This window comes from Castor canadensis, chromosome 13 (genome assembly GCF_047511655.1).
Source record: "Castor canadensis chromosome 13, mCasCan1.hap1v2, whole genome shotgun sequence".
Taxonomy (NCBI): Eukaryota; Metazoa; Chordata; class Mammalia; order Rodentia; family Castoridae; genus Castor; species Castor canadensis.
Window position 1 is genome coordinate 13234582 of NC_133398.1, and position 27566 is coordinate 13262147.

At 37.9% G+C, this 27566-nt stretch overlaps 2 protein-coding genes across 4 annotated transcripts in view; one reads left to right on the forward strand and one right to left on the reverse strand.

The window, feature by feature from the left end:
• Mrrf (mitochondrial ribosome recycling factor) overlaps positions 1-5005 on the reverse strand; it is a 63763-nt gene extending 58758 nt beyond the window's left edge. Inside the window, exons 1-2 of one of the 2 annotated variants that reach the window (XM_074051074.1) lie at positions 4867-4928; positions 3315-4203 (exon numbers count right to left, since the gene is read on the reverse strand). The gene's annotated coding sequence lies outside the window, so the exon portion shown is untranslated. Of the gene's footprint in view, positions 1-3314; positions 4204-4866 lie in introns of both variants that reach the window. The other variant, XM_020173114.2, reaches the window with a different exon arrangement.
• Positions 4952-25937, forward strand: Rbm18 (RNA binding motif protein 18). 2 transcript variants are annotated; one of them, XM_020173116.2, is made up of 6 exons: positions 4952-5090; positions 8220-8348; positions 15685-15811; positions 18777-18863; positions 20563-20648; positions 23875-25937. In XM_020173116.2, exons 2-6 carry the CDS (start codon positions 8236-8238, stop codon positions 24032-24034), a joined length of 573 nt encoding a protein of 190 aa, XP_020028705.1. In that variant the 5' UTR covers positions 4952-5090; positions 8220-8235; the 3' UTR covers positions 24035-25937. The 2 variants fall into 2 exon arrangements, with proteins under 2 accessions (XP_020028705.1, XP_020028706.1); XM_020173117.2 differs by having other exon boundaries at positions 4967-5090; positions 8230-8348.
• Positions 25938-27566: the final 1629 nt, after the last annotated feature.

The window sequence follows — 27566 nt, forward strand, 5'->3', positions numbered from 1 at the left end:
CCACAAACAGGAATTGTTTTACCTCCCTGCCCTTCATTTTTTTAAGTGTACATTGATTGTTCAAGGGGGTTTCACTGCAGTATTTTACATGTGCATATATTGTACTTTAATCAGATTAACTCCTTCTATTGCTTACTGTTGACCTGCTCCCCTATTATTCAATAGCTTTCATGTACTAGGCAATTTAAATGCATTATCTCTAATCCTCCTTCCAACAACTATAGCAGGAAATACTAGTCTCATTTTACAGGATGAACAAACTGAGGCACACAGAGACTTAAATAACTTGCCCACAGCCTGTAGCATGCAGAACCCCATGTTCTTTTCCACTGTACCAAAATGCCTCTGTTAAGCAAATGTGCAGCAGCCTAAATCTTTAATGATGCTAATTAAACCCTAACATAAGAAAAAGCATAAAATCTTGACAAAGTTTAAAGAGAGAGGGCAGAACATGGGAAGACTTCAAACATAATAAGAAAATCATTTCAACAGGCATAAAATGACTGGAAAATTTACATGACAGCATTTAATTAAAATTTTCTTTGGTTCCTTATGCACTGATTACCAATTAAAACACACTTTAATGGGAGTCTGAATCATGAATGAGGTTTGAGGTCTTCCATAGTATAATAATAAAGCTCTGGAAAACGCACCCTCCACGAGGTTAACACAAGTTATATAATTCTGAGGTCTTTAACCATGGCAAGATATTACTGCATAAAACTATCTCGGAGACAGGACACAGTCTTAGCCAACGAATGTAACATTAATAGCTCTACCAGGAATCTGAGTATCACTCAGATAAAAATTAAGAACAATTAGCATCAAGTATCTGGAAGCTGCTCTTTGAAAATCAGTCCCACATCTCATTAAAAAAAAAGAAAGTCCTAAAAATTTGATGCAGTATAATAGAATGAATAAAAGCATGGGCTTGGCAGCCAGGAAAACCTGGACTCCAATCCCAGTTTCACCACTGACTAAGTGCTCCTAAATGTCTTTGCACCTTGACTTATTTCTTACTTATTTCTTAGAGATGAGAATAATGAAGTTAGGCAGGTAAAACACTTGGCATAGTACCAATTATATGCCTTTTTACTATTCATTTTCTTTTCTTTAAAAAAGAAGCAATGATAACAATAGCCACATTCATTAAACAGCTACCATATTCCAACCAGTGGGCTAGATGTTTTATATACATTCACTATTTCATTTTACTTTAAGATCAGGGCTATTTTTCTTATTGATGAGGAAAATAACACCCAGGAAGAAAGAATTATCTAAAGCAAAAATCTGTATCCATCTCTGACTGACTCCAGGCCACCTTATACATCAGTAATGACATGTGCAAGATTTCTTTATTGTTCTAACCCTGGCATCAAAGTCTTTGAAAGAAAAGGTAAAGCTATTAAATAATTTCTCCTGGTGGAATATTTAATAGCAAGTAATTCTAGATATCAACAATCAGTGTGTGAAGTCCATACAGATCTGGATGAAAATGGAAGGAGTATTTTTCCCCTCCTTTAATTATTAGCAATAGCTACTATCCACTGAGGTCAGGCCTGGCTGCTTGCTTTACCTATACTGTTTCATTTAATCCTGTCAATGATGCCACAAAGAAAATATAATTCCCATTTCACAGATGTTGAAATGGAGGCTAAGAAAGATTAAGTCACTGTCCAAGAACATGGCGCTAATAGCCCAGGTCTATTTAAGAACTGTTCACAAAAGCTTGGCTCCAAGTGAGGTTTCTAAATCTATGTTTCTACCTAATATAGGGAGTACCTAATTCACACTTATATCCAAATATGGCTGTATAATGCATAGTATTTTATTTTTTAATCTGGCTGCCCCATGTATGACAGGCTTCCTGATGTTCTTGTTGCAGGTCAGAATACCAATCCACAAAGCAACAGGAAATCAAAATGGGTTAGAAATAAATAACCTTTGACAGAAAATGCAGTACCTAAAAGCAAACCCAGCAAACCCAGTACACATGAACCGGAAGACAATTCTATATATAAACCACATTGCTGAAATGCTTGAAGCATAGATTTTAATTACGTAGAAGTGAGGAAATTTCAAAATGGAAGCTTAATAAAGGCAGTCCCTTGGATCTTTTATCTTAAGGACACACACATTAATATTCACTTCAGCACAGGTGAAGAATTAAAGTTGAGGAAAAAAAATTTGTCATAAGAGTACAAGTATTATCCAATAAAATTAACCCATACACAGAAGCAATGTGGCAAAAGTGTCTGAGCTTTAGGTATACTCTGGAATTGGAATCTCAGTTCCTCAGTTACTAGATGTATGTCTTCAACAGGTTTTTTTTTTTTTTTTTTTTTTTTGCGGTACTGGAGTTTGAACTTAGGGCCTTCACCTTGAGTCACTCCACCAGCCCTATTTTTGTGAAGGGTTTTCAAGATAGGGTCTCCTGAACTATTTACCCCGGCAGCTTTCAGCCATGATCCTCCTGATCTCTGCCTCCTGAGTAGCTAGGATTACAGGTGATTTAGCTTTTTTGACCAACAGCTTCCACCATATCATTATGAAGGTGATGAGTTTTTAAGAAGATAATAAGGGCTGAGGTACATATAACTCAAGAGGTAGAGCACTTGCCTAGCAAGTGAAAAGGCCCTGAGATCAAACCCCAGTACCACCAAAAAAACAAAAAAAAAAGATAATTAACACTAAAAACAACAGCTAAGAGTTATACAATGATAACTATGTTACATAACTATTCTAAGTGCTTTACATACATTAGAGTCTCAAGATAACCCTGTAAGTACTATTACTGTTACCATTTTACAGATAAAAAAACAGAGGCACAAATAAGTTGCCCAAGATTTGAACTAAGAAAATCTAGCTTCAGTCTGTGCTCTTAACCACTATACTATGCTGTGTACATAAAGCACTCAGTACAAAGTCTGGCATCCAGTAGGTATACAAAAAATAGTAGCTATTATAATATTCCAATTGTTGAAATATTTGTAAGCTGCTTACATTATTTTTCCTAAGCTGAGGGTCTCAAAACTTGAATTTCTCTGTTCATCATAAAGTACATTTCAATTTTGGAAAGTCCTGGCTTATTCATTGTCCTTGCAACCCCTTTCAAACCAGCTGTGCATTAACTCACAATATGCACATTTTTTTCTTTTGGCAGCACTACGGTTTGAACTCAGGCTTCATGCTTGCTAGGCAGACACTTATATATGAGCCACTCCACCAGCCAATGCACATTTTTATAAATGTGTGTACATTCAGGACTTTGTTTTATATAAAATGCTTTCACATGTGTTATTATATTTGATTACCTTCCAAGATGACTGATCTTTCATTTCCTCACAGGCTCCTCCTGCTCAAGGTCTTCAAATATGACACTGAATCTGCTTGAGATGATCTTCCCTCACCTCTCTACCTCCCATTTTTCTTTCAGATTTCAGTATACTATCACTTTCTCAGAGCACATCTTCCTTGGCTACCTCCACCAACCCAACTAAGTCACATGTACTACAGCCAATTTTACAACACTATATATACTTCATCATAGCACTTAATTTTTAACAAGTTAATATTTGTGTAATTGCCTAAATTCCTCCATATGACTACTGACACTGCAAAGACTAATATAGTAAAACAACCTATCTACTATTAACCTTACTCACTACTATATTCTCTGTGCCTAGCACAGTGGTTAAACATAGAAGACCCTATACAAATGTGAAGACCTTGCCCAGGGTCAAGATTAGGGCACCAGAGTTGAAATCTACATTTCTGATGGAGGTCATGGGCTCTCCTTTCCAACACTGCCTCCATTAGCCCTTGGTTTTCCTGATTTTTGCTCAAAGAGAATAGTACATGTTCTCTAAACTCAGTATCATGTAACAAAAGGTATTTGTAATACCTGACTCTACACAGTATCATATCGACCTTGGCACAATCAAAGAAGGGCTATGAAAACTAACAAATGGACAAAGAGTTTTTGCCTAAGAGCTATATCATTACTTCCTGCCATCTGCCTCCTTTAGATACATACTACCCATATTCAAAAAGCATTTTTGGAATCTCTTACTTACTGTCTTGTGTCTTGTGTCAAATCATTTCTCCTACCTAGGTTTTAGTTCAACTATAAAATGCAGGGCTCGGGAGGTAGAGGCAGTATATCATGAGTTCAAGGCCGGTCCAAGCAAAGTTAGTAAAACCCTGTCTCAAAAGCAAATTAAAAACAAAAACTCAAGTGGTAGAGTGCTTGCCTAGCATACTGGGGCCCTGGGTTAAATCACCAGTTTCAGATATAGATAGATTCCCAGTTCTAGATTAGATCAGATAAGATAGATAGATTATGTAAATGAAGAAAGGCTACTGAAGGTGTGGCTCAAGTGGTAGAGCGCCTGCTTTACAAGTATGAAGCCCTGAGTTCAAACCCCAGTCCCACCAAGGAAAAAAACAAAAAGAGTAAGAAGGGCTACTGAATAACAACTTTTCCCACTGGACGGTACTGAGTAGTGATTAGAAGTTCAGGCTAGGTCTGACTGGCAAAGTTATCTGAGCTTCCGTTTCTTCATCATGGGAGAGAATGTTCTGAAAATGCAATGTTCCTGTCAGGTGACACGCTACTAAATAGCAGCTATTTACAAAGTCCTTTGACATCTCCCTAAATTCCTAGCTAATGAGACAAGCCCCGCCCCCACCCGTGAGGCTCGCTGAGGCCCTAGATCCCGCCCCCAGCCATAAGGTCAATCCTGATTCGAACTGAATGCGTCAAGGGCGGTGGTCCTGTTCCCTGAGTTCCTGCAGAGGTCCTCGAATAAGGGTCTCTGGTACCTAGACCCCATGCGCGCCTCGAGACCCCTCGAGGCCACTCACCAACTATCCACCCGATTACTATGGAAAGACTCGCGTCGGCGGTGATGGCGGCGGCGCGGGCGTCATGACGTCATGGGACGGCGCGGCGGCGCAGACGTATCGCGTCACGGGCAGTCTGGTAGCCGGCGGTGTGTAGGCGAACGCGGCCAGACGACGTCCGTCTGATACGGGCGTTGAGACCTGCTTTCGGGGCATGAGCTGAGGGCACCCGCCAAGGCCACCAGGTGAGTCCGGCCGCAGTATTTCCCTACGCCCCAGCGCCAGCCCAGCGAGGAGGTCTTAGAAGGGGCTGCCCTCGCAGAACTACTGTCAGGCCCCGCCCCGGATTGTCCTGCGGCTGGCCCGGAAATAACAATTGGAGTAATGACCCCTCGCCTATGGGAATTTGCAGCCAGTAATTGTGAAGCCGGGATTCCAGGCTTGACGCGCTGTTAGCTTTTAGGAACTTGTGCCTTTGCTTCTCTGGTATTCAGTTTTTCCGGAATAACTATTCTTGAATTCCAGGGTTGTTGCCGTTCAACCGGGAGGATAGAGGTAGATGAGTTGGGTGAACTCTTTTTCTAAGAGACTGTCGCCATTGCAAATCCAAAGACTTTAATAGTCTCATGTCTTCTTGATCTTTTATGACACTTTACCGATTCTCAAAAAGCCTTGTGCTGAGCTGTCATCAGTATATACTTAATGAAAATGACCGCATGAGATAGGGATAATTGTCCTTATTCTAGGAAGGAAAAAAACTGAAGCTCCAATAAGTGGCTTGCTTAACTCATTCGCTCAGTAAATATTAAGCATCGACCATGAGCCAGGTAGTACACTAAGTGCCGGACTAGGACTGGAGGAGTGGCTCTAGTGGTAGAGTGCCTAGGCAAGTACAAAGCCTTGAGTTCAAACCCCAGTATCCAAAAACAAACTAAGTGCTGGGGACAGAACCATGAACAAGGCTGGCAAGGCCCTGCCCTCTAGGAATTTACATTTTAGAGAGGGAGACAAAATAAAACGTTAAATAACTCACCGAATTCGCATTATATGAGAAGAAAAAAGTGGCTGTGATACAGAATAACAGAGGGCTCTATTCTGTTAGGAAAAACTTTCCTGTGGAGAAGACACTTAAAAGGAGATCATGTAACTTACTAAGGTAACACAGTAACTAGGTTCAAAAGTGAGGATTTGAAACCAGATCTCTCTAGCCCCATATCCTGCATTTTTCTCATTAAAACATGGTATCTTTTTCAGTATAAAGTAGCTTTTGATATTACTGCTTCTTTTCAGTGTGAGAGCATCAGAAGTTTCTGTCATTTGGATGTCAACCCAATGTCTACCTTCCCTTTCCATTCAAAGTAGTTCACCCTGCTTAATTGTGTTTGCAGCATTGACTACTAGTCTTATATCTTTTGCTTTTGTATTGTCCTGCTCCCCCTTTCAAATTTAAGCATCCTGCAAGCAGGGACTTTGTTCACCGCTCTGGCCCCAGTATTTAAGTAGACAATGCCTAGAAACTTGAAACTTGGTATTTTTTTTTAATGGGTGACCTGTAAGAAAGTAGGGGGAGAAAAAGCAGAGAAAAGACAAAAATGTTTGTCATGTTTCTACTGCTGGGATTCTATTTATGTCTGGTTCACCTTTCTCTAGGAGTTAAGAGCAGGACTGATAGTTTATTCTTTTCTCTTTTTTTAGTTCATGGTCTGTGGTTTAACAATTCATAGTTGTCATACCACATTGCTGAACAGATTAAAGATGTGAGTGTAAAAAGAAGAAAAGTAACATTATGTGCAGGGAATAGATGTTTAAGAAATAATTCACCCAGGGACTGCAGTGTACTAGACTTTATAGGGTATGCTGAGATGAATGAGAGGTAAGAGCAAGCCCGATTGATGGCTCAGGCCTGAAATCCCAGCATTTGGGAGACTGAGGTAGGAGGATGACAAGTTTGAGGCTAACCTGGGCTACATAGCAAGTTCTAGGTCAGCCTGACCTACACAGGGAGACCCTGTCTCAAAAAAAGAAGGAAAGAAAAAGAGGTAAGGGTAGTGTCAATGTATGTCAGCTGCTGTTATGACACAGTTCCTACAGTGCTGGAGCTCTGGGGTACTTCCAGATATATAGGACACGTTTTTCCTAGCAGGGAGGTCTGAAATCTGGCATAGCCTGGCATCTTCCCAGCTCCTTTATCTTTTCTTTGTCTACCATATTATACATTTATTAAAATTTTCTTTTTCATTTGTCATCTCATTTTTGATCCTCTCAGCAACCTTAACTTATTAACACAGCAAAGTTTATTCTTAATGATAGGGAAACTGAAACTCAGAGAAAAATGACTTCCAATGGAAATGCCACAATTTGAAAACAGGTTTTTCTTACACCAGGCTTTCTGAGCTTTCCATTACTGTATCCATCATAACCCTCATTCTTCTTGGCTGTGAGATGAGCTAGTTCCGGCACTAAGACTCATAATAATTTGCCATTCTCTAGCGCTTCCTAGGAACCATGAAGTATTTTCAATGCTTTAGGGGTATTATTTTAAATGCTTTAGGGGTATTGACTGAGTGAATCTGCACACCTTTATGAAGTATTATTCCTGTGTTACTGATGAGTAAACCAAGGTAAAGAGTGTTAAAGTAACTTGCCCAAAATTATACAACTAGAAAATAGTAGAACTGGAATAATTAAGGAGGAAATTAGTCTCTTCCCAGACTCTCCCAAAATATTAAATATGATAATAGCTAATATATATTGGTTAGTTACTGTTGTTAGATACAATGTTTAGTGGTTGTTCATGTACTATCTTTAACCACATTAACCCTATAAAAAGAACTATTATCTCCATTTTTATATATGAGGAAGTTAAGGTCTAGAAAGTGGAGATTATTCAGAAAATCACAACCTGCTTTCAAGCTCACCTCTGACTCCAAAATCTGTGGACAGATGTCCTACGTTGCCTCTTCCCTTTGTTGAATGCCTTTTTCATGAGGAAAAGGGATATACTGCTATTTCTTTTCCTACCTATCCCCTTTGACTTCATTGACACTGTCTTCCTGGTGGTTTCCAAGGCTTATTTTGGGTAGTAATTGTTGAACTCGAGTATCATGTAGTAAGAGACTTTGGCCTCCAATCCAAGGAAAGCTTGAGATTCTCCACACAACGACACCTCTTCTGCTTTAAATGTCAGCTTCTGTGCTCTGACTACCAGAGGAGCTATCCTAAGGGAACTGGTCTTGTTGTAGAACAATTGAGGCCTTTAAAGGACTACCTAGAGGACATGCACTCCTTAGATAAATGTTTGTTGAGTTAAATGTGAAGTCTCATGTTCACACAGGGTTTCTCCTCTCCTTCCTGAATATTCACATTGCCTTTAGTATTTCATAGAGATTGATGGAAGCAGAAACCAAAACTCTTCCCCTTGAGAACGCATCCATTCTTTCAGAGGGCTCTCTACAGGAAGGGCACCGATTATGGATTGGCAACCTGGACCCCAAAATCACAGAGTAAGTCTAAATCATCTTAATTTATTGCCTACAAATTTGGGATGTTGGCAGTAATGATGTTTACAAGAATTTCCAAGGGGTGTAGGATTTATTCTGAACCTTTCTCTTTGAAGGGCATGTGATATTATTAGCCTGTTATCTTGTCATTTTTCTTACATTTGTACTCTGCTACTGTAAGGGCACAGACTTGATTACCCTTTAAAATAATACCTCCTTTTTTCCTACTTGGCAAAACTGTACTCCCATTTTCACATATTTGAATCATTATACCCAGTGGCTATAGGGAATTATTTTCTAGAATCAGCCTTAGCTGTATTTTGTCTCCCAGAATGAAGAAACAAGCAGAATTCTCAGGACCTCTTCAAGCAGTCAGAGGAGTCCTGCTTGACTATAATTTCTGTAAGCAGCCCAAACCATAGACAATGATAGTGGGAAGGGATTTTATAGATTATCCCAGTCCCTTTGGTTTTCTTTCGTTCATTAAAATGATTTGAATAGCCAGGAGCTGGTGGCTCACACCCATCATCCTAGCTACCTGAGAGTCTGAGATTGGGAGGATCACAGTTCAAGACCAGTCTGGCCAAAAGTTAGTGAGACCCTATCTCAACAGGCAAAAGTTAGGCATGGTGGTATGCTTCTGTCATCCCAGTGACCAGGAAACGTAAATTGAAAGATCATGGTCCAGGCCCACCTGGGCAAAACAGCAAGACTCTGTCTCCAGAATAACCAGAGCAAAAAAGGGTAAAGCAGTAAAGTGCTTGCCTAACCAGTACAAGGCCCTAATTTCAAAACCCAGCTCTGCAAAAGAAAATCAAAAAAAGAAAAAAGAGTTGAATGCCATTTTGTGCTAAGTGCCATACTCTAAGCGGTTTTCAGACTTCAAATCTGAGGAACCCTGTCAAAGTAAAAGTAATCAGAAGCTATATGTAAAATCTCAGAACCACTGTGATCAAAGGAAGGAGAACATGTGCCCAATGACAACTGCCACCCTTTATTTGCCAAAACCTGATAAGAATCTGAGACTTTCAGGGTTCCATGGAGCACACTTGAAATCCTCTGATATGCTCGGGCTCTCTTATCGTATATTAGACGAAAGTAGGGTCTAAGAGACAGAAATGCCTTGCCCAGAGTCACAGAACTAATTGTCCAGACTCCACTCTTTTCCATCACAGTAACTATAGTAGAAAGGAATTTTTTAGCAAAGCATTGAGAGGTTATTCCTTCCCCCACTTGTTTGGTAGAAGGAAGGTGGTAGGTACTTGTTGACAGAGTAGTAAAGAGTATGTGAATTGAGTTGCATGGAGTCAATCCTTAAAGCAAAAGTGGAGTATATCATTAGTCCTAGAAGTTACTCTCTTTGGAATAGTGTAAAGGCAAGGGGAGAAGCAAGAAGGGAACCTGTTGTTTGAGTCTGGATGAGTGGAGATATATTCAAGAATTGGGATTAAAGGAGAGGAAAAGGAATATAAACTAACAGATCAGGATCACTACAGAAAATTTAGCTCCTTAAGCCTACTTATGCTCAAATCAGTTAAATATAGATATATTTGCATCCACTTACAAATTATGATGATGTTAAAATATAGTGCCCCATGTTGTGTTACTTGATCACAGGGACCCTAGAATATAGTTACATTTATTTCCATTCCCTCTCATGGTTCATGGCTTTAAGGATGACTGTGTGAATTGTCCAGCCTCTCAATTTCTGTTTATCAAAGAAGTTTTTCCATCACCTAAAACGCAAGCTATGAGAGAATGCTCCCAAGAGTGGTTTTTCTCCCTGCCTCTGTTTGTCTAAATGGAAATCTGAAGCATGGAAACAATGTTGGTTGTGTTGGCTGCAGTTCTCTGTAATGAGACTCCTGCTGCTTGTCAGGAAGGTTCACATGGGCATTTGTCCCTCAGTTTATGTCATAAGTTGGAGTTTAGGAATATTTTCTTCATTAGAGTTTTAACAAGAACATTGAATCAAAACTTTCCCACTGATATTTCTGTTCTTTTCACTTCCAGCCAGAGATGGACATTAAGTACCAAACTGTAGATCAGGGCTTTACTGGCTAGAAGTGCTTTTGCTCTATATATGGCATCCTCACTTCTATATCACCAAAGACTGTTTTTACTAGTTTTCTTCCGTGAATTCCTTACCTTAAAACAGTTCATTTATGAAACAGATTGTTAAATAGTAATTTCTTTTTAAAAACCTAACTACCAATCATAGCTTATGTTTAACATAAAATGTTTAGTATTATTTCATTTAATTTACTTAATTGTAGCCAAAAAAAAAACCCTAAGATTTTAGTAAGGTAAGTCTTGTGGAAATAAATACGATTTCTTCCAAATTGTTAAAATATGAAATATGGCAGTACTTAACAACACCTCACCAACAGCACTTTTCTGATCAATTTTTCTGAATTTATTTTGCTATTAGTTCTAGTTATTCCATGTATATATGCACCTCTAGATTATTAGTCTGAGTCTTGCTCGAGTTATACTAGAATGTCTCTCATCAGTCTTTTCTCAACAAAGTATGCATTCCTAACTCTCCAGTACTCTACTATTATACTTCTTGCTTATTTGGGTTCAGTATGTAGTTGCAATACTGACCATTTCAGGACTATGCTCCATGCCACAAATACTTCCTATAACTATATAAATCTCAGACATTTGGATTTGAGGGAATGATGCACTCGTATTTGTGAAAGTAGCAGAGTTCAAAGTCATGTTCTTTCCACTATGTTTTAATTCCTCAACTACATTATAACTCTTATTTCTTCTAACCCTAATATTGTATGAAGTCCTCATATTTAAGCTCATAACTTTGGGAGGTAACAAAACACACACTGTTTTCCTACTTTATAGGAAAAGAAGAGTTGAATGTGTTGGCTCAATTTACTGTAGTAGTTAATGATAGGACTAATTTCCCACTTCCTAATTTAGTACACTTTTCACAAAGTCTCCTATTTTAAATTTAAACATGTAGGAACTTCTTTTAAATTGTTGTAGGACCCAGTTTGTACTGGATTGTAAGGTTAAACAGTACCTCTAAATATTATTACCAGTGCCTTCAAGGGAGAAGCCAAACAAGTATCCTGACATGCCTATTTTCTACACCATGGTTTCCTCTAAAAGGATTAATACTGGCTGGTTTTTGTTTTTTTGATTTTTTGGTGGGACTGGAGTTTGAACTCAGGGCTTTGCACTCAAACCATACCTCCAGTCCATTTTGCCTTGGTTATTTTGGAAATAGGGTATCATGAGCTATTATCCTCCTGATCTCAGCCTCCCCTAAGTAGCTAAGACTAGAGAAGTGAACCAACAGCACTTGGCTGACTTTCTTTTTTAAATATAGAGTGTGATATGTAGAAAGCCATTAATATAGCCAGTGCATTATACAAAAGAAGTATGAGAAAGAACAAAGCCAGTAGAAATTCTAATACAATATTTTAAGTGGAAGAAAAAATCATAAATAAAAGTAAGTAGGAATAAGAAAATTTTTAATAATGAAATCTTAAATTAGTAATGTTTGATAATTCAAAAATTTTTTAAATTTAAGGAAAGTTACACATGAACAGTATATAGGAACACCTTTTTGTTTTAAAGAGGTTGAATACTAAATGGTAATGAAAAGAGCAGCTGGATAGATAGAACACTGTTGGGTTAAGACAAGGTCTTTAAAATTTATTCAGACAAGTTTGAATTTCATATAGAAGAGATTCATTGTGAGTCTTAACAGGAGCCTGACATCATGAGAGTGAATTTTAGTAGGGAAATTAGACCTCAGCTATGTAAGATGAATTGGAAGGGCAGAGACTAAAGATGAAGATTAGTTAGGAGAAACTGCCATCACCGTCACTGATGAGTGAGTTTGAGACATGAAAAATATGATTGAGGAAGAATAGCGAGTCAAAGCTGATCCAGACAGGTGTCTTCGTTTTGTGGTGCTGTGAGTTGAACCCAGGGCATCAAGCACCCGAGGATTCTTGCCTGAAGAAGGTAGACGTCTCATATCCCCACTGACCATACAGTAGCTGGAAAGAGCCATCAGTTTGTGGTGAGGACGAAATCAGTTTGGGACACGTTAAGTAAGTTTATAAGCAGTGTCCTTCTGATGCTGACTTTCAGGGATTAAACCAGAAAGCAAGGGAAAATAAATGCACTAGCTTGGGAGAGCGATGTATTCACCTCTGAGGAAACCTTTCTCAGCCCATTCCTTATGTCTCTTACCTTGTCCATGCTTGTTTTTATGCCTTGGTTTCCATGAAACAGTCTTTACCATTTGCTTACTTAAATCTGAAACAGTAAAGGCGAGGTGACACATGCTTGTAATACTAGCCTTATAATCCCAGCATTAGGAGATGAGACAGGAGGATTTTAGTTCAAAGCCAGCCTGAGTTACATAGTAAGATCCTGTCTCAAAAAAAAAATCTGAAAAGGCCACTTAAAGAGCCCTCTCATCATTTCTATAAAGAAAATTTTCTGAAAAACAAATTATTCACTAAAAAACAACCTTAAATGTTACTTCATTGGCTTCTCATTGCCTAAAACATCTTAAAATTCCCTAAGCACAACATCCTTCACGCCTGGCCTACTGTTGTACCCCACTCTCTCCCAATAGGTCAGACTCTTTTTCACCTCTGTATCTTTACAAGTGTGGCTTCTCATTGCCTAAAACATCTTAAAATTCCCTAAGCACAACATCCTTCACGCCTGGCCTACTGTTGTACCCCACTCTCTCCCAATAGGTCAGACTCTTTTTCACCTCTGTATCTTTACAAGTGCATTCACTCACTCTGACAGATGTTACCACCCCTTTGGCAAAGCTTTCCCTAACTACCACCTTTCCTGCAGAGTCAAGCTTCTTCATTGGTGTGTGCATGTACATACTTCTGTGTGCAAGTATCATAGTGTTTTATGATTCTGTACATATCACTCTCTCACCAGAATGTGAGGGCCCTGAAGGCTCTTTTATTCATCTGGACAGTCTGTCTTACTGGTTCTGGACACATAGTAGGTGTCTATTTTAACATTTTTATAAATTGCTTTTGTGCCATCAAGCAGAAAGGCTGTTTTAAAGATTCATTACAGAAAACACTGATTAAGTTGCAGAAATGTGTGTGGGACTGGTGTACTGATTCTCTTGCTCCTGAGGCAACAGGGCACACGTTTCAGTAAGTGAAGCAAGCCTCTGATGAGTAGTCAGCTCTCCCATACTCCAGCAGTAGATAAAAGTGCTTGCAGATGTGAAAGCAAGACCCTTCCAGGCTTTTTCACTATCAGAGCTTGCAGTCCCCATCTCCAGGAAGCAAAATAGTAAACATTTCATTCCTTTTGTTTCGGTGTTCCGATAATTTCAAGAAATTATCAAACAAGAAAAGAAATCCTGGAGAAGTTGAAAGACACAGACCTAAGCAGATGTTCCTGGAATCTTAAGGTCACACTTCTCCGGCAGAATGTGTTTGTTAGCTTTACAATGAATAATCTGTTAGCAGGCTTTTTTTTTTTTTTTTTGAGTAAATTAAAATTCATTTCCTAGGAAATGCCAATCACATTACCTTCCTGCTACTAAGCAGAATAGAGCTAATGAAAAGATGGCCAGCCACAGTAGCCTTAAATTGTTTTTTAAAAATGGGTTTGCACCACTCTATGGCAACTGGCGTGGTATAAAGGTATGAAAGAATGTAGTAAGTAGAAAGTGTAGCTGTGAACTAAAGACCCTGGGTGAGTTTCTTCTAACCCATCTGTCAATATCTGGTTGACTCACTCTTACTGCAAGCCTCTTCAGATAACCAAGTGAAAACAGAAATTTATACTTGAGGTGTCTTCCCTTTCTCCTCAGAGTTACCTCCTACATTCTCACTGGGTAGTTGAGATCTCTTACTGGGAGATGGGAACTTAAAAAGTAGGGGATCATGGTTGTTTTCCTTTTCAAAACAGGTCCAAAGATGAGATTACCATTCACAATGTGCCTTGGGATCCTTTCATTCCCCCCATAGTACTAGACCTGTGTTATGTCTTCCTTGCTACTTGGTGTCAGACACCTGATTCAAGATAATGGGCTTCCCTGTCGATGTGCATTAGTATCAAACTTAGTATAACTTATGATATGCTTCCCAAAGGAGATTCTTGTCCAAGAATAAAATCTGGATAAGTTTCTCCTAAAAGCAATGTGAATATAAATGTGCCTATAAGGACAACTTTACTGAATGACTCCCTGTGGGGTAGAATTCCCAGTAATAACAGATTTAGCATGTGGGCTGATACCTTTTTAGTATCACAGGGACAGCATTGTTTAGAGAAAGCCTTGACTCTACTTGAATAGCTTGGAGGATGCCAGGAGGAAGGCCAAAGGAAAAGGAAATGGGAGAGCTGTTGGTTTGTCTCACCCTTACATCAGATGACAGGAAGTTGAAATTGGGATTGGCCACAGCAACCTGTTATGGCCACATCTGTTTGAATAACTTAAAGCCCTTAGAAATCAAATAAGTTTTACAGTAAGGAATCCAAGTAGAGGATGAGGAGCAGAGTAGCAAGCAGTAAGTAGCTTGGGGTGACCATCTGCCAGGAATAAATTTCTTCCTTGACTATTTATGCCCTTGTTCATACTGCAGTGTAGAAACTGTGTTAAGGCAAATAAATTTGACTTTACCTATGGCTAGTTGATTGTCCGAAGTGGCTGGGCAGCCTCAGTCATGCTGTGGTTCCGTGTTGCCTAATATCCAGTCACATCAAGAATGAAACTCTCAAGCATTTATTGATGTGCCACTAGCTATATTTTGGTTTTTAGCAGTTTCTCACAAGTACAATTTGAGTGTAATGATTAACTATAAAATCTAATAGGGAAGTCTTATAGGACTGCTTTTATTTTTTTCCTTCCTTTGTGTAAATCTGTATGTATTTGTTACTTTGTTTATTTTTTAGATGGGGTAGGTTTTGACTTTTGGAATGTGGGTGTGTATTTCTGATGTAGTTACAGTTATTCACAAATGCTTTCTCACTGCCAAGAAATTAAAAATAAATAAATCGACACTATTTTTGAGCTTTTTTTCCAAAAGAAAAACAAATGGTGCTTGTGGGCCAGAGAGCTGTTTGTTAGGTGTGGTTTTTTTTGTTTGGTATTTTTATGTTGTACAGGCACATAGGCATGACATTCTAGTTCCCATTCCAAATAGAGGCAAACAACTCTGTTTGCCAGATAAACTAACATAGCAGTTTGGGCGAAGGCAAGGGTGAGAGATTTTATCCCTGGGGTAAATTAGCTCCCACTTTTATCTTGTTCTTAAGGCTGAGTGACCAACAGAATTCCTAGAGTGGACTCATTGCTCTTCTTTTTCCACAGATACCACCTCCTCAAGCTTCTCCAGAAGTTTGGTAAGGTAAAGCAGTTTGACTTCCTCTTCCACAAGTCAGGTGCTTTGGAGGGGCAGCCTCGAGGATACTGTTTCGTTAACTTTGAAACAAAGCAGGTAATTGTGCTACCCTTTATGGTACACACTTTGTCATAATATTCTGTAAATCTTTTAACTACTAAACCAGCAGTTCCTTGTGTGAGGAACCATGTTTCATTCTTCTGTCTGTACTTTGCTCTGAGTGCTGAAAGAGATGCTCAATAAACAGCTTGCAAAATCTCCTCTCCTGAGGCTCAAGGTCTTAGTTGACTGACCTGTTTTATTGACCACATGGTTTGGGGTGCCCACATCAAGCACATGGACATCCCCCTTCCTATTTTGCCTTATTCAGTTCTTTAGTGGCTGGTCAACAAAACCACCTTTTCTTTCAGTAGTTTTGTCCTGTGGGACAGAAACCCTGTTGGTGGTGAACCACCCACAAACTATTTTATTTTGATTTCTTAAAACTGCACCCTTCTGCACTGGTGGAGTGGCTCAAGTGATGAAGTATCTGCCTAGCAACCGTGAGGCCCTGAGTTCAAACCCCAGTACTTCCCAAATAAATAAATAAATAAAAATGTTTCAACAATGTTTCTCGATGTTTCAACAAATTTTAATACATGTAGAAGGGCATGGCCAGCTTCAACCATGGTGTATACGCTTATCTTGTATCAAAACTCAGTTCTTCTTTCTTTATAAAATGCATTTATAAAGAAATGGAGTTGGAATTTTATCTCTATAGCTATGGAGATGCTACTCAGTAAACTCTGTAACTTTGTCATATGTAGGAAAATTGTCCAGTTTTGATTTTGTTAATAACTTGTATGGATATTTTTCTTATTATAAAGCTACTATATGCTTATTATGGATAAAAATACAGATAACACAAAAAATTTAAATCACTGAGACCATTCCATAGAAATAATCACTTAATATTAGTTATAAATCTTTCCAGTCTCTTTATTCACATTCACATACACATATAAACACATATGTAGCTTAAAACATAACTAAGATATCATGTTTATCACTCAAAATATACCTTTTTGTCTAACACATCAAGATAACATTCTGTATTGTGATTGTGGTTTCACTAGTATGTTATATACTTATCTACAGGTGTGACTAGATAAAAAATCATTGATCTACATCTAAATGCATTTTATTATATGTGACTTAGAGTGCAATTAAAAGCTAATCAATACCATTTTCAATGACTGCATACTACATTATGTATATGTATGTTATTTGATCTCTAGTTGTTAGCAGTTTGAGTTATCTCCAGTGCTTGGTTGTTGTGAACATCACAGTAGTGAATATCTTTACAGTTATAATTAGGTGAATATTTGCTACTTTTATGGAAATAGAATGACATCATCAAAAGCCATGCATAATTTTTCTTAATGCAGTTGCTGCAGCGGGGCATGGTGGTACACAGCTATAGTCTTAGCACTCAGTAATCTGAGTCTGGAAGCATTGCAAGTTCACGGCCAGTTTGGGCTAGTGAGACCCTGCTTCAAAAAAAACAAAAACACTGAACTAGAAATCATAAAGCATGCCTTGTATTTTTAGCTCTTTTACTTATTAATTTTAAATAAATCTCTTCTTTTGATCCCAATTTTCATCTGAAAAACTTTAGAAAGTTGGGAGAATACATGAAGATATATATGAAACTATAGTTGGCATTTAATATCATTGATTGTATGAACTTTGAAACAATGTACAAAGATAGGAAATTGTTTTCTAAAACACTTATACCCTGGTGTCATCTTATTACTGCTGATACTTCAGAACTAATACAGTGTGTCATATAAGTTCTAGTTCACCTAAAAAAATTAGAAGAATTACATGTCTCTTATCCAGCACTGTAATTGTGTCTGTCTGTGTGTGTGTGTGTGTGTGTGTGTGTGTGTGTGTGTGTGTGATGTATTTGAAAGGAACTGGCTCACATGATTATGGGGGCTCCATAGAGCAAGCTGGTTATACAGATAAGATAAGAGCTGATGTAGTCTTAAGTCTTTTGATGATGTCATTCTATTTCTAATTCTGTGTACTGTGGCCAGTGATAACCAATGCCTCACACATAGTAGGTACTGCATAAATATTTATTGAATGTCATGCTGGTGAGCTATGGAGGAACAAGAGAATCACCAGTAAAACCAGACTACAGTGCCAATTGGGATTACACCTCAGTCTGGGATAGACTCTCCCTATCCTCTCGGGCTTCTTCACCCCTACTAAACATGGGTTATACTTGACCGAATGCCTCATGAGTACAATTGGGCAAAGAAGGTTTGCGAGAATGAGAAAGTACAGCAGGTTTCCTGGGAGTGACCTAGGGTGACTTTTATCCAGCTTCAGAAATTCCTTTTAACCTTGTTGCTCCTATATCTGATGGGGAAAGGTTCAGGGAACTTAGGGCTTTGAAAACCAGGTGCATAGATTGACTCACACAAGTGCCTCGTTCATAGTCTCTTTGACTCACTTCTACGTTTTCTGGCCTAACTTCCTTTACTCCCCTATCCTTTGAAGCCGTAACTATTTCTCACTTTGGATCCAAGCAATAAGCCTTAATCTAGGATATAACTCTGGTATCCCTGAAGGGAATACAGTTTCTTGACATAGTGGATGCTACCCCAGATCCTACCCCAATGCAGATATGTAGAACGATATCACCCAATAAGGACAGTACTGTTAGCTAATATTTGTGATGTGTTTGCCATATGCTCATGCTTTACATGTACTCTGAATCCGTCTAATAACCACCATTATCCATATTTTACAGGTGACAAAGCTAGAGACATTAAGTGGCTTGCCAAGCATCATACTGCCAACAAGTGACAGAATTTGAATTTTTGTCTGACTTAACTACTTATACCTTTTTTGTTATTCTGCCTTTTAAAATTATAAACCATTTGCCAAGTATTTACCAAAAGCAATGTGGTTAGAAACTCAGCTGTGAGAGCTAATGAGGCATGTGAGAATACAAATAGCTAGTTAAGCATTTGAATTTTTGACTAATTCTCACCCCTCTCTTGGACAGGAAGCAGAACAAGCCATCCATTGTCTCAATGGCAAACTGGCACTGTCTAAGAAGCTGGTGGTGCGATGGGCACATGCTCAAGTAAAGGTAGGTCTAAGAGGCTTGAAAGACAGCATCACACTTCATCCTAAATAAGTCAGTAAGACAGTTGCCCACTTCTCCATTTGCATCCCAACCTCTTTGCATCTGCAACAGCCATACTTTGGTCTCCTACTTGTATTTGCCATGTATGTTGCCAGATTTTTATTTTAAGGAGCATCTCAGGAGGCATTAAGCTATTTCATTGTTTCTCTCCACATGCCCACAGATCTTGTTTTTGATTGATTTTTCCATGTGGCTGATGTGTATACGCAGACCTCTATCATTTTTTTCATAGGGGTGATTCTTTGGAGGAAAAAAGTATTCAATTTTAAAAGTAGTTGCTTTAGGCATTATTAGACTCTTTCCCAGCCTCTCATCTCTTAGAGAGTTTAAACTTGTGTTTTGTTATGAATGCTTAAGAAATGGTTAATTTCTATGAGTGCATACAGAGCTGGCATCTCCTTACTCCAAAGATCTGGAGAGTAGCTAATGTGTGCACTTCTGGAACTTTGCGGTGCCTGTATTGTCTCAGGCCCTGAGAAGTGGCAAACTGCCCTGTTCGTCCTATTGTTTGTCTCTTGGGAGAATGCACTAGAAAAACTAGCCATAAAAGAAAAAGAAAAAAAAAAACAGTATTCTGTTCCAGCTGTCACAGAGGAGATGAAGTATTTAGACTAGAGTAGTCCCAAGAGTCAGTTATCCTCCTACAGTGGGTCCAGATAAACCTGGCTGAGGAAAGGTTGTAACAGTCAGAGCTAGAGCTTCCATCATTAACTGTGTGAACATAGTTTTTGATCAGAGGCATTTTACCCCTACCCAACACACTTCCCAGTAGAATCAGAAAAACCAAACAGACATTTAAGTGCAGTGTCCAAGCTGAAAAACAAAGCTCAGAAACTTTGGATCCTTACGAGCATTTCAGGTAATCACAGGGCCTTCTCAATTTCTAGGACACATTGCCTTAAAAATAGAAACAAGAAGAATTGCCAAATGCTTTTTCCTCAAAAGAAAATCAAGTCTCATTTGCCAAACTAGCTGTCGTTTTCTCCTTCTCCATCTCATTGAAAAGGCATGCAGGAGAAATCATCCTTCATTCCTGTCTTTCATTTGAAAATTTCTACCTCATGGTTCTTCTCTCTCATAAATCTTTTTTGACCAAAGTCTCCTGGTTGTTCCTTAATATCATATTTACTTTTTACAAGAAACATGTAATTATCTGACATAAAATTAAACTCTTACTGCATAATTTTTTCTGTATCATCAACTGAATGTTGTCGCTACTGTTCTTCTCCACTCCAGCCTGTTAAGAGTTGAATATTATGCAAAATCTAGCAAAATTTTTAAGTGTTTTGAATAAAATAAATATTGTAGAGATGATGTGTGACAATTAAAGTAAGAATGTAAGAGGGCATCCCTGCTGTATATTTGTACCATCTGTGAATTTGAACATTGAAATTCTTACATGGGAAATTCTCTACCAAATAAAGAGGACTAGTGGCTAGATAGAAGCTTCTTCTCAACTAAAATTATTAAAATTACAGTTTTTAGACCAAACCTTTGCAGATTTTTGCATTAATTATAAATGTAAATTGTCCAGAAATTGCTAATGATAAACTGGTTGTGATTAGCATTTCTGAATTCTTGCACCAAAATAAAGGGCTGGTTTCTGACAGGTGAAGTAATTTCCCTTTTTTCTTACCTTCAGAGATATGATCATAACAAGAATGATAAGATCCTTCCAATCAGTCTTGAACCATCCTCGAGCACTGAACCTACTCAGTCTAACCTGAGGTAAGACAGCATACTATAAAAGGACACAGTTATGAAAGAACTTGAGCCATTTCTTTATTCCACGCCTTCATGAGTCTTCAGACTCTTAACTTAGAATAGAATCTACTAACTTGATGTGTTGAGAGATGTATTCAGTTAGCCTCTAAAATGTATGTACTTCCTGTCCTTTCATCCCCAAGGTTATGTATCCCCATTTATAGAATTCATTCACTCAAGAAAGAGTTGAGTTTAGTTACCACACACTAAGCCTTTTGCTTGGCACTGGGGATACAAAGATAAATCAGGTATAGCCCTTACCCTAAAAATAAGCATTTTAATAAGGTCTTAAGTCCCTTTGGCATGTCATTATCCACTAATTCCTCCCCAGCCATGAGTTCTCTTATACAAAATTTTAATTTGCAGACATTTAATTCTATGTACCATTGCAGAACTATAATAGTTTTGGTTCTAGTTTGTATGAATTGTCAGTTACTTCTTTGGAGTTAATTCAAAACAGGGGCACAAAGATTGGGTAGAGAAAGGGGAAGTTAAGTGGGTGGTTGAGCATAAGTAGGAGTTTTTGTTTGGCTTGGGTGGGTTTTGTTTTGTTTTGTTTTTTTTGTATTATAGCCTAGGGAGAAATTTTAATGACAGTAACAATAGCCAGGATTTGTCAAACTTACTATCAGTGAGTACTATGCTAAACACTTTATATGTGGTATGTCCTTTAATTATCATAAGAAATCATTTTACATAAGAGAAAACTGAAGCCTACAGAGGTGAAATATTTTGGCTGAAACCATGCAGGTAGCAAATATCAGAGTTGGACAGAATTCAAAGCCAAGTTTAATGGACTTCACAATTCAGTCTTTTAGTTACTACTTCTAAATCACTATAAATGTAGGAATATAGTTCTAAAGTCTGTTCCAGGGAAGGGAGAGAAGATATGTGAAGGAGCATCAGTGGATCAGAAATCAAGTTATGAAGTCAGTCTGTTTCTTAGAAAGTCAGTGATGTGTATGTGGATGGAAGACCAGACCAGAAGGAAATAAGATTTTAAAACATCTCACTAAACTACAGGAGGAAGTGGTCCTGATATATTTTCAAGAGTAGTAAATTGAAATTTATTTATAATTATTCATTCAAGTTTAATGTCATGATATTTCTTAATTTTGTGTTGCCTGTATTGTTCGTGCTCCTTAGAAACTGTAAAAAAGGAAACTTATGATTTCTCCAGACTCACTGTTTGCTTATATCCACTGTGCTATTTTCACATTAAGATTTGAATCTCCTTGGTCATAGTTCATAGATCTGGAGGTTTTCATATGTCTAACTGCAAATCGGTCTAACTGAATTTGTGCTCAGTGATCACCATATTATAGTTGTGCATGTCTTTCATTTCTTAAGGTCAGTATTTGCCACTTGTTTACCAGATAACCTAGAATTTTCCATCTATTTTTTTAATCCAGAGAATCTCAGCTTACATCTTTCTATTTACATCTGTGCCTAATTAGAGCAGGTTGTTTCCCTGTGACTCATACAGAATGCCGGGGTGGCTGTCTCATTAGTGAATGAAAGAGGTGCCAAAATACAGCTTGGTGATTCCTCAGTATTCTTTTTTTTTTTTTCTTTCTCAGTATTCTTTTTATTGTAACTTAGATTTATTGTTCATTTGGGTTTTAGTTTGGTTTTTTACTTTTTTAATTGACATATGAAAATTGAACATCTATAGGATTCCTTCTATGTGATGTTTTAGCACATGTATACATTATTTCATAGTCAAATCAGGGTAAACATATAGTCATTTCTTTATGATGACTTAGTCTTTTTAATTTCTTATCCATGAAAATTTGTGGGTATGTACAGCAAATACATACCTTTTGAGGATTTCTAGGAGACCATATACACACTCCTTCCAAGTTTGTCTTACTAGCTATAGACGATTAATAGCATCAAGAATGGAAAATTGCCTAGTGCCAGTGGCTCACACCTGTAATCCTAGCTAATTAGGAGGCTGAGATTGTGAGGACTGCAGTTCAAGACCAGCCTGGGCAAAAAGTTTGCATCTCCAATATAACCAGGGGAAAATGGACTACAGGAGTGGCTCAAGCAGTGAGCACCTGCTTTGAAAGCACAAAGCCCTGAGTTCAAACCCCAGTCCCACTGGAAAAAAAAATGGAAAGTAAAGGAATCTGTGGGCCAAAAACTTCACACTACCCAAGTACTTTGCATTCTGGTCCAAGGATAGCAATGACTTTAGTCAGAAGCAAATTCATTCACAACTTTCACAGCATCTCACCTCACCCTTTCTGGGGGAGAGGCTTTGGGAGACAGCAAATGAATTGAATTCTACCTTTACAGTTTGTTAGCTGTGTGAACGTTGGGCACATTACTGCCTGTCTGCATTTGTTTGCTTTATAAAATATGGATGGTAACCCTTGTAGGATTATTACAAGGTTCAGAAACAATACAAGTAAAATGCTGCATACTATGCCTGGAATATTGTAAGTAACAAACATTTGTCAATAAAAAGAGACTTTATAGGATTTCCAGAATTTTTTCCCATTGTTATTCTGATTCAAAAGGTGGTACAGTGTAATGGTTCATGCATGGGCTTTGGAGTCTTTATTCAAATCTCAGTTCTCTCAATATTGTTGAGTATAACATTGTGCAAGTTAACTTTTCTGTGCCTCAGTTTCTTCATCTGTGAACTAAGGAATGATGGGCTGATAGAGTAGTTCAAGTGGTAAAGCACCTACCTAGCAAGTGCAAGGCCCTGAGTTTAAACCACAGTACAACCGAAAAATAATAAACTAAGGAATGTAACCTACCTTATGTCATTTTCAGTCCTATCTTTGAGTGTCAACTCTGTGCCTAGCACTAAGGTACTAAAATAGTGTCTGTTTCTGAGGATTAAATACAATATTTGAAGTAGTCCTAACAGTGCCTTAGCTTATATTAAAATGTTAATGGATAGTTTAGACTGAGGTTTGAACTCATTGCCTTGCCTTGTACTTTTACTAGGCAAGCACTCTACTGCTTGAGCCACATCTCTAGCCCTTGGTCTCTTTCTTAAAATGAGAGCTTTGGTTACTTTTTTTTGTCTTTTGTATGAAATGTTTAAATGTTTTTAGTTTAATATCTTGTTGTTTCTCTAATATGCATAAGAGGCATAAGAAGGTGAAATATACAAGCATTTTCCAAATGCATCTAGTCACACTCTGATCCTCTGCTATTCCTTTTCCAGTGTCACTGCAAAGATAAAAGCCATTGAAGCAAAGCTAAAAATGATGGCAGAAAATCCTGATGCAGAGTATCCAGCAGCACCTGTTTATTCCTACTTTAAGCCACCAGATAAAAAAAGGACTACTCCATATTCTAGAACAGCTTGGAAATCTCGAAGATGATGGTTGTGAATTACCATAGCAGCAAAAGAAGATTGGTCAGCACACCTGAACTCCTTTGCCTTTGTACTTTGTAGATGTGAATGGTACTGTCCAACAAAGCACAGTCAGATGTTAGGATTTGGTAATATAATGTTTTTGGATGGTCTTATGGATGTGTCTTCCCTTGAACTATTGTGGAATTGAGCATCATCCAGAATAAATAGGATTGTGTCCAAAATTGTGACTTGAACACTGAGATGCTGTAGTTGGCTGGTTTGCTTGGATTTATAACTCCAGAAACATTATCTAGTGTGCCAGAGAGAAAGGCAAACATGCAAGATGTTAATATTTAAATCAAGAAACTAAATATATTAATGTCCATCAGAAAAAAATGGAGCATTTTTCTGTGCACATGTCTTTACAACATAAAGAAAAAGTAAAAGACAGGAAAGTGAGAGAAAGATTTTAAATCATTTTTAGAACCACTATTTGAGGATTTGCTATGGAAATCCTTCCAACTGGACTAAGAAGATTCTTGGCAAAAAAGAACTGGTCCTTTGAGCAAAATCTCAGTTAGGGAAATATAGTGTGTATATCTTAAAATTATTTATGTCAACAAACTGTGGAATCAAATTTAGCATTTTATACCACAATAGAAGTTCTGTTTAGAATCCAACTTTTATTCTATAGTGATCATTTTTTAAAATCTAAATAATCCTGCCTTCTATAATACAAATGTTCTAACATGGGACTTTAAAAATTGCATTTATTGCATGAGATTGTTTTTATAGCATGAGATTTTTCCGTTTGGAATTATATCATGGTCAATCTAAATAGGAAAACAAAAGTTCTTTGAAAGCCTAGACTTTGCTGTATTGGTCACAATCAAACATTATTTTCTAATAAGTATGTATGGGTCTGAGTAGAAGAGGCCAAATGATCTTGTACAGAATGAGAAGGAAGTCAGAGGAGCAGCCACTGCTCTGGCACCAAGATTTTAATCACTTCATATTTTATGTAGTTTTAAAAGACTGCATGACTTGAACATGATCATTCATAGAACATAATTCTTACTAGATAGTTTTGTGTCTTTGAACATTTTTAATATAGCAGTATAAAGAGAGTCAAAAACTAATAGACTTGGTATGTTTCTTCAGCACAGTTTTGGTCATTTTGGTGCCAGGCTTGACAGACTGTTTCATTGGGCCACACCATTGCTTTTTTATAGGTAAATCACTTTGTTACCTACTCCAGTTGCCATTCATGGTGATTAAAGACTGTTTGCCACTATCATTCCTAGTAAGAAGACCTTTATTATAGGTACTTTTAAGTCTCCCTAAGAGTATTAATGTACAGGGGTAATGGCATACGTCTGTGTTCCCAGTACTTGGGAAGCTGAAGCAAGAGGATTGTGAATTCAAGGCTAGCCTGGGCTACAAAGTGACACCTCTGTCAAAAAAAAGAAAAAAGTATAAATGAATTTAAGACACTTAAATGAGAACTTAAGCATAGGGAGGTCTCAGAAGCTACAGACCTGGTTCAGAGAAATTCTTACCACTTTTCCTAAGGTCAATCTTTTAAAATACATTTTGCATTTATTAGCTATGTGTATCTATGATGCAAGTAACTCTCCTTCCACTTGGGGGCTAGTTCAGGGAGGTGGGAGTACTTGTCTCCCATTTTTCTGGTGATTTCTTGGAGTACAGAATTCACCATTTTATCCTTAAGTCCTCAAGGGTTATAGTGGTTTAGAACTTAATGCCAATAGCCTTCTATTTTTAATAGGAACTTAGAAAATACTTAGGATTATATAGAATTGTTTCCTTTAGAAACCAGAACTATTTATTTGTATTTAAAGCAGTGTTTATTATTTGTACCAATTCTTACCCTCCATGTGAATAAAAGCAAAACAGTACCTATGTGATTATGTCTTCTCTCGTCCATTTACTAGAATAAAGATTGCAACTCTCTGGTAGTCTTGTTCCCAGGAGCTGATAAGTACCTTCTCTCCAGAGGGCTCCTGCTAGACATTCAACCTCCAAGGCAATTCGCTTCACCCTTTTGCCCACCTACCTCTGTTAGAGCTGAGGGTGTGGCTCAAGTGGTAGAGTGCTTGCCTAGCAAGCATAAGGTCCTGAGTTCAAACCCCAGTACCACCAAAAAATAAAATAAAATGTAATGAAATGGTTAATTTAAAAAAAGCTGGAGGCATGGCTCAAGTGGTAGAGCACCTTCCTAGCAGGTGTGAAGCCCTGAGTTCAAACCCCAGTACCACCAAAAAAAAAAAAAAAAAAAAGAATGCTTTCCTCTGTTAGAGATAAGAAAAGGGACTAGCTATTCTCATTGCAAGTGTAGCTGTTTGAAAAGAAGTTAACAGAAAACTGAGGGCCCATACTTACCATACAATGTTCATTTTCTCTCTCAAAGTAGAAGTTTCAGAAGAATTAATTGTATGTGTTGTAAATATACTGAAAGCATTCTGATGAGAGGTTTGTAAAATACAATTGTTAATTTGGTTAACTGTTAAGAGATGTTATCTGTTTTTCTAAAAGTATCTCATAATTTTGACTTATGCAAGAGTGGATTGACAAATCTTCAGGAGAGAGATGTGAACTGTCTTCTTAATCTTAGCTCCTGTTTTCTCAAATGCAATATGTAACCCTAACCATAGGGTAGTTTGGGGAGGAGGATCACATAAGGAAAGATTTTTTCCAAGTGTGTCATGAATCAGTAGCCTCAACTTTATAAAACCAAGTATTCTACAGCCTTGTCCCTTGTTTACAGAGATACAATTAATTTATAAATCAGCCATATATCTGTGATTTTTTTTATCCTATATAAAGGAACAGGATCAATTCTTACTTGGTAAGTTAAATGTTTAAACATCATTATGTTCCTAAATTATAATTTGATCCCAGCATATTTGTCCTTGATTTCTCTTTCTCTCCTGCTCCTATCCAGTCCTTGAACAAGTCCCGGCAATTCTGTCTTCAAAGTACATCTTCAATCTCACCACTCCCCACCTCCATCCAACACTACCATTTTTGTTCTAGCCGCCATCATCTCTTGCCTGGACTATTACAGTACCTTCCTAATTATCTCCCTGTCTTCACTATTGCCCCCCTATAGTCAGTTTTCCACACAATAGCCAGAACAATTCTTTTAAATGTCATTCTCAAGCCAATAAGCAGAGGCATGTGTCTATAGTCCCAGCTATTATGCAGAAACAAATCATTTGAGTCCAGGAGTTCCAGGCTCAGCCAGGCACCATAGCAAGACTAAGTATCTTGGACTGGAGGTATAGCTCAAGTGGTAGAGCACCTGCCTAGCAAGCTCACGGCCCTGTGTCAAACCCCAGTATCACCAAATAAATATCCTGCCCAGAAAGACTCCATCTCTTTAAAAACTAAAAAAAAAAATGTCACTCTCTTAATGGCTTTCCCTCATACCTAGAATATGATCCAAAATACTTCTAAGACCCTAAATGACTTGTCCTGGATTGTCCAACCCTACATCTTCCCTTGCACACTGTGGCCCAATCATAATGATCCTT

Excerpts from the sequence above, each read along its gene's own strand:
- Rbm18 (XM_020173116.2), top strand. The coding sequence starts at position 8,236 with ATGGAAGCAGAAACCAAAACTCTTCCCCTTGAGAACGCATCCATTCTT. Across the intron at positions 15,812-18,776 it reads TTAACTTTGAAACAAAGCAG|GAAGCAGAACAAGCCATCCA; the intron begins GTAATTGTGCTA and ends TCTCTTGGACAG. Across the intron at positions 18,864-20,562 it reads GGGCACATGCTCAAGTAAAG|AGATATGATCATAACAAGAA; the intron begins GTAGGTCTAAGA and ends TCTTACCTTCAG.